The sequence below is a fragment of the Lolium rigidum genome, unplaced genomic scaffold (genome assembly GCF_022539505.1).
Source record: "Lolium rigidum isolate FL_2022 unplaced genomic scaffold, APGP_CSIRO_Lrig_0.1 contig_47813_1, whole genome shotgun sequence".
NCBI lineage: Eukaryota > Viridiplantae > Streptophyta > Magnoliopsida > Poales > Poaceae > Lolium > Lolium rigidum.
In genome coordinates, this window is record NW_025900704.1 from 15,891 (window position 1) to 22,882 (window position 6,992).

Sequence of the window (6,992 nt, forward strand, 5' to 3'; positions counted from 1 at the left end):
CTCCATATTTTCTAAACCACATTATTCCAAAACTGAAGTATTTCACAGCCATGGCACGGAATACTGCAGTTTCGTAATACCGTAGTATTCCTCAGTTTTAGCAAAAAATGCAAGGTGTTTGGGAACTGTTGTTTCACCCTCCTCTGGACTGGTTTTTAGGCTACATACAAATAGAAAATAATGCATCAAGCAAAGACGTGAGATGTGTATGTATAGTACAATCGACTAGAAATACTGTAAGGCGTAGATGAATAAAATGCATCACAGGCAGACTAGCCTCCCTGCAGTAGCAATTGACTAGATCGATTAGTAGCTACCCGTTTGATTAGTATCGGCAGTACCTGTCTTCTCTTCATTGCGCTCTGCCTGTCTCTTTCTTTCTCTAATACGCCAACGAGAATCCACACAGAAAATAGGCCGGCGACGGATCAAGCATGCGAGCAGATTGGGTGGAGGTTTTTTTCTAGCGTTTCTCAGTTTTGGAAAAAAGAGGTCTGGATCTCTTTTTTCAATACTATGAAAATACTTTGGAGTGCGGATTTTGTACACGCAGGTATGGGTAAGGAAGTAATCTGTACCGTCCAGAAGCAGGTTGCTTTGAGATCTGAAGAAAAGTAATGGAAGAGGAATTCATCTGCGTGCACGTCTTCCGTCGCGTGAGGCTGCTTTTCCCCAGCTTTTACTCCGGTCGACATAGAGATTCTATCCCAGACCAGACAACAGAACGATCCCGCGGTCGTCACTGCTCACCTCTCCGGGACGCCATTTCCAAGCTCCCCTCAAGTTCCTCCGCCCAGGTTCTCGCTCTCGCCGCCGACAAAAAGTCAAGCTTTTTTCTCCGCCGCCCACCTTGTGCGCTCGTGGCCGTCTCCTTCCTTTGCCCGCCGGTTCGGCTGCTTCGCATTGAAGCTACCCCACCTCCCATCCTCTCCGCAGGTGCAGTACGTCGTTGTCGGGTCTCCGTTTCTCCCTACTCCCCCTCTCCTTGCCTTGCTCAGCGAACGGAGGAGCGGACGATGCCGCGCGCGACGGGACGGGAGGGACAGAGTGCTCCCGCGCGAAGTGGCTTCTGGCCTTCAAGCTAGTCCTCATCGCGCCGCCTCCTACAAGTCCTGGATGCTCGTGCGCGTGCCCAGCCTTGTCACGTTGCTGCTGGCGCGGGAGCTGCTCACGCGCTCCGCCTCGGCCGCGGCGGGCTGGAAGAAGCAGCGCATAGAATAATGTCGCCGTCCAAGGCGAAGACGGCGAGGGTGCACGCGCTGTCCGCTTTGGTGGCGGACGCCGACGACGCGCTCTTGCTGCTCGACCTGCCTGATTGGCGCTGGACCGCATGCTAGAGGAGCTGTTCCCAGTGTCGCTTGCCGCTATGGCATGCATCTGGTGGGGCTCAGAGACAGCTGCTCCATGGTCAGCCTCTGGGCACGCCACGACGGAAATGGGGTCGCGGCGGAGAGCTGGCCGAGACAAACGTTCGTGGTGCGTCGACTGGTCACGCCTTCAGAAAAATTGCCTGACGCCATCTCGCGTACCAGCGACGCCGTGGGCGGGGTGAGCTCGTGGAACAAAAATTGGATGTGGCCACGTCGGTGGTCGTACAATGCGCCGGTGAGACGCTCTCCTAGGCTGACATGCTGGTGTCTGCCAGAAGTTGCCGCGGACAGGTGCAACACGGCCGTGCGGCCCGGCATGCTGTTCTTGGGTGGCGGCGGTTCACGACGGAGTAGAAGGCGGCCGGTAAAGAGGAATTTTGTCGGAGCAGCTTGCCAGCACAGCGGAAGCCACTGCGGTGGTGGGCAGCGCCGCTGCTGCGCGGAAGACTCGCCTGGCATCGCTGGAATAAGAAAAAGAGAAGAGAAGGTAGGGAAGTGGAGGCGATGGGAGAGATGAACTGAGAAAGGAGATGGAGAAAAAGCACGTCCCGAGAATCCCGTGTCGCTGTCCAGGGAATCTCGTGCAGTGTGACTGCCTGTATGCCATGTCTGCTGTAAGCAAATGCAAGACTAGTGCACAAGTGAATTCCTCTGACTTTTCTTTTCTCCGGATCTCAAAGCAACATGCTGCTCTGAACGGTAACGATTACTTCCTCACCCATACTTGTGTGTACAAAGTTATTTCCGAATACTTTGTTTTGGGGAATACTGAAGTAATGAAACTGCAGTTTTTTGATCCAGCCAAACATCGCAAAGTATTTAAAACCACAGTATTTTTGAAAACTGCAGTATTTCCTGAATACTTCAAATATACTTCGCTACCAAACGGAGCCTTAAGTTGGCCTGGATACCGGTATTTAAAGTTTTGTGTTTGGGTTGTCTGCTAGAGATTTTGCCCTAATCCTCTCCCAATAGTACCAAAGCCCTCAAGGGGTCAAGGGGATACCTCCATATGGAAATTTAGCATTTCATATCTGCTCCGTTTCCCTCCTCTCATCCGCGATAAGAAAGAGAGACACTGTCACACCAAGGGTAGATAAGCAGGCAATCTCGAACCATTCGCGCCTATTCGTTCCATCTCCTGATCTCCGTTCGAATGCTCCATGCCTCCAATGGCTTCCACTTCCCTTTTCTTCCCGGCCACCGCAGCCGCCTCAGCTCGCCGCAGCTTCTCCAGCCACCGCTCCTCTCCCTCCACCGTCCCCTCGGTCCGTCTCCGCCATGCGTCGTCCTCGCTCGTCGTCTCCGCCTCGGCTTCCTCGCCGCGGTCGCTCGACGCCCTGATCTTCGACTGCGACGGCGTCATACTGGAGTCGGAGCACCTCCACCGGCAGGCCTACAACGACGCCTTCGCGCACTTCGGTGTCCGCTGCCCGCCCGCGGCCGACGCGCCGCTGGACTGGGACGAGGCCTTCTACGATGTCCTCCAGAACCGCATCGGCGGCGGGAAGCCCAAGATGAGATGGTACGTGACGTTCGCGACCTCGATTGCTTCATTCGGATATGGCAACCTGCCTCTGCAGGGCTGGGCAGCGCACGGGCAACTCAGTCGATAGCTTGGGCAAGCTTTGGTGTTCTCGTGCCCTGCCATTGTTTGTTATTTTGCCTCAGCAATTGTGTTGGGTTTGAGTTTGCACTCAGCCCCCACCATTTGTTGCTGGAATTTCCAAGCAAGTATGCCCCATTCACAAACTTGATCCTTGCAATGCTGGCCAGTGGTCGCACAAGCTTATATGTAGTGATGGGATGCAGTTGATCATTAGATTGGTGTTCAACGCTTAACGTGTTAAGTTGTTCGAATTGCAATAACTGGAGTTGCATGTCAGCCCATGCAGGCAGGACATGCTAGCGTTCGCATGCTGTTTAATTACTTGGCCAGTATGTGAGTATTGGTTCTGAATTGGTCTGAATTCGTTAGGTACTTTGGGGAAAATGGGTGGCCTTCTTCAAAGATATTTGAGACACCGCCTTCAAGCGACTCAGATAAGGAGAAATTAGTTGACATTATTCAGGTATGTTTTTTTCATGTCCTTGGTTCGTAGGTCCAAATTATCCTTTTCCTAGTATAAGTACAAATCTTTCGAACCATGTCCAATACTCCCTCTGTCCCATAATATAAGATGTTATTACAACCTGATAACTCATATATTAGCTGTAATACGGAGCAACATCTTTATATTTTATGGGATAAAGGGAGTATAAGATTATTTGGAAGGTGATGTTTAACCCACAAACAATCTATTTTCTCATTCATCTTTCAATTTGTATGTCTTGTAGTTTAGCACACCACTTATGAAAAATATATTGTCATATCAATTATAGTTAATTGATTATCTTAAAACACCATGCGTTTTACAAAAGTCATCACTTTTTTTGTAGGACTGGAAAACAGAGAGATACAAAGAAATAATCAAATCTGGAACTGTAAGTGAAGTGTATATGTTGAGAATATCTAGCACATCATCTCATACTGACTTTCAGCTCTGTATTCTAGGTGGAGCCTAGACCTGGTGTTTTGCGGCTGATGGATGAAGTTAGGGGTGCGGTAATACAACTTACTGCAAGATTTGTTCTGCTTTGTGCTAGTGTTTTCCTCCTGCAGTAAAATGCTTTGCAACATAATTTACTTCATTGAGTTCCATTTTTTGTGATGCAAACTTCGGTGAATTCTTATATAATGTTTCCATTAAATTACACATATATGGTGGCTAACTTTAGAAAAAATGAGGTGACTTTGGTAAAATGGTGTAGGGCATCAAGCTTGCCGTTTGCTCTGCGGCAACTAAAAGTTCTGTGGTGTTGTGCCTTGAAAACCTTATTGGACTTGTAAGTTGCATCTGATTTATGTTGTGTTTCTTATATCTCTGGCATGAAACTTTATTTTCTCGGTTGAGCTTATGTTTCTCACCATTATATGGTTTATAGGAACGATTCACTGGTCTGGACTGCTTCCTTGCCGGTATACTTCTAATTCTTTTTCCTTCGTTCTGATCATGCTTACCATGCTTTTTTTTGAAGTTAATTGGCACTAAAACGTGAAGCAGGGTGCAGGATTATCTTTGCAAAGTTTTTGAACCAGTCATCCTAGTTGTTATCTTGCTTGAATTATAATATTTCATTGGTTCAAAGGGTCTAAGAAAAAGAACTTGGTGACATAATGACAGATATAAAGTCTAGTAAAAGGTTGAGATGTGTTTGGCTTAAATTTTCCTAAATCCAGGTTCTATTTAAATGCACTTGTTTGTTACTTCATAGCAATGCAAGCTATAAAAGACACTCCGCATCATTCAGAATTCTTGATTGTTTGAATGCAGGTGATGATGTTAAACAGAAGAAACCTGATCCATCAATATATGTTACAGCAGCAAAGGTAGTCAGTGCAAGAGAAGAAGATATTGTATAACTTGTGATTTTTTATAAATTAGTCATGTTAAAACTTCATTATTTGATCCAGAAATTAGGTGTGGAAAGCAAAAACTGCCTTGTAGTAGAAGACAGTGTCATTGGACTACAAGTAAAAGTTTTTATTTAATTCATCTATTTTTTTTATTTAATTGACTGAATCTACACAATTGAACACAATAGATGTCCTTCTTTTGATAGGCAGCAAAAGGAGCAGGCATGTCATGTATAATAACATATACACCTTCAACTGCTAACCAAGTAAGACCGAGCTTAACTACAAATTATTGTTCAGTGTGAGAGTGCCACATGCTGATCTCCTGAACTTTCCGTAGGATTTCAAGGATGCCATAGCAACCTATCCAGACCTTAGTAATGCGAGGTAGGTAATGACTTCTCCTCTAGTTTTTTTCGTCAGATAAACCACACCTGTTAATTCTTTACAGGCTTGAGGACCTCAAGCTACTACTCCAAGAATCTCTCGTCACTGGATAGTGAAGTTTCTTGCTTCCTCAAGAAAAACATTGACTGATTTTTTCATGCAGATACACCATGGTATGTATCCATCCTCTTTCTTAGACATGAACTCATATCAGCACATTCTGCGAGACTTCTGCATCTTTCAGTAAATCTGGGATTATGGGCTTATTTCCAGTTATGTGTTTATGCAAAATCTAATTATTCCATTTAAGCTAGATTAGATATGTGTAAACTTTTTGCCCCAATACTATTTTGTTAGCGGGAAACTCTAATGCACTTACATAAGTGGGGGAAAGGGAAAAAAAAAAAGGAAAGGTGGTACATCTGTAGATGAATTTCTCTGTGAGAAAGTGGTGAGAAGTTCTTGTCATGTGGGGCCATCACTATGGGGTCGCACCCACTGCGAAGCATAACCCATGAAAGTTCACTGATGAAAAACATTATTGCAAAAAAAACTATCACCAACTTATATATGTCTACAATTCTTTTCAGGTAAATATTCAAAGTTTCATAATTAGTCATCTTCGTTTGGCCTCCTGGCATCTTCAGATCAACTGAAATATTTGGGAACAGAGATTAAGTGAGGACATTCTGGTACATTCTTTGGGATCTCAACGTAGTTTGTAAATAAAGGCGGATTCAACCTTTGTTTCAGCTGAAGTGGATGGTACAGCTGGTGAACCCAAATGTTGAACGGTCGATTGGAAGATACATATATACAAAACATTATACTTTATTAATCAACAGATATTATGACTTAAATCATTGGTCAGACTGCTGTTCAGCACATGAATGTTTCAAATCTACCAAGCAAGTGGTCAACCAGGCGCCCAACTGCTGCAAACCATTTTTGAGAGAAAGTAAAAATACAACTGTTGGAACCGGTACTGTTGTAAGTTTTTAAAAAAAGGTTATTTGATTTTCCCTCGTGTAGTCAATTCTATTCTATTGTAATGTATCTTTTTAATGTTCACAATGGGGAGATCAAAATGTAGTATCAGTCCGTTCCGAATTATAAGATGTTCTAACTGTTTCTGAACCTTATGTATCTAACGCATTTCAGTATGTCTCTTCTCTCATTTCAGTCCATGTGTAGTCCACATTCAAACATCCAAAACATCTTATAGTTCAGAACAAAGAGAGTAGGACAGTTTGCTATGTGTTTGCAGGAATACGCACACGAGTTTTTAAAATGTCAAAAAGAACGTATGCACGATATAAAAAAAATCCCACAAATCACTTACCTTGTGTTGGAGCACTGACCTGGCCTACCTGGGCTCGCCGATGATGAATCCTGTTTCTAGAGCCCTGCCGTGGTCGGATCTACCAAGTTCCAGTGTTGTCCATGTCGTCCATCCCCATGTCCCATCGTCCCCCAGCGCAACTCCCATTTTTGTTTTCCAACTCTGAGCTCTGCCACGGCGAGCTCGGTGATGTATAACAGCGTCTCGAGGAAAAAAGAGCAGAGACAAAGGAGTGGGGCGGGGAGTAAAGCGGTAGCGAAAGCAGAGGTAGAGTGTGGCGGCCCAGGGCGGCTCACCGTGAGAAGCTTCCCTGGAAGCGCGTTGCGCTAACTCAGAAGGGCGCATAGTAACTTTTCTGTATATATAAACATCTTTTTAGCCCACTTGAGCAGAGTAATAATCCTCGGTTTTCCGCAGAAGAAGATGTACTCACTCG

General features: G+C 45.4%; 1 protein-coding gene across 1 annotated transcript; it reads left to right on the forward strand.

Moving 5' to 3' along the window:
* The first annotated feature begins 2,487 nt into the window (after positions 1 to 2,487).
* Positions 2,488 to 6,211, forward strand: LOC124681598 (haloacid dehalogenase-like hydrolase domain-containing protein At4g39970). The gene is made up of 12 exons (XM_047216479.1): positions 2,488 to 2,895; positions 3,349 to 3,442; positions 3,810 to 3,854; positions 3,925 to 3,975; positions 4,182 to 4,256; positions 4,356 to 4,389; positions 4,745 to 4,800; positions 4,885 to 4,944; positions 5,034 to 5,093; positions 5,168 to 5,214; positions 5,279 to 5,387; positions 5,805 to 6,211. The coding sequence occupies exons 1-11, from the start codon at positions 2,534 to 2,536 to the stop codon at positions 5,325 to 5,327; spliced, it is 933 nt and encodes a 310-aa protein (XP_047072435.1). The 5' UTR covers positions 2,488 to 2,533; the 3' UTR covers positions 5,328 to 5,387; positions 5,805 to 6,211.
* The last annotated feature ends 781 nt before the right edge of the window (positions 6,212 to 6,992 follow it).

Excerpts from the sequence above, each read along its gene's own strand:
- LOC124681598 (XM_047216479.1), top strand. The coding sequence starts at position 2,534 with ATGCCTCCAATGGCTTCCACTTCCCTTTTCTTCCCGGCCACCGCAGCC. Across the intron at positions 4,801-4,884 it reads TATATGTTACAGCAGCAAAG|AAATTAGGTGTGGAAAGCAA; the intron begins GTAGTCAGTGCA and ends TATTTGATCCAG. Across the intron at positions 5,094-5,167 it reads CACCTTCAACTGCTAACCAA|GATTTCAAGGATGCCATAGC; the intron begins GTAAGACCGAGC and ends AACTTTCCGTAG.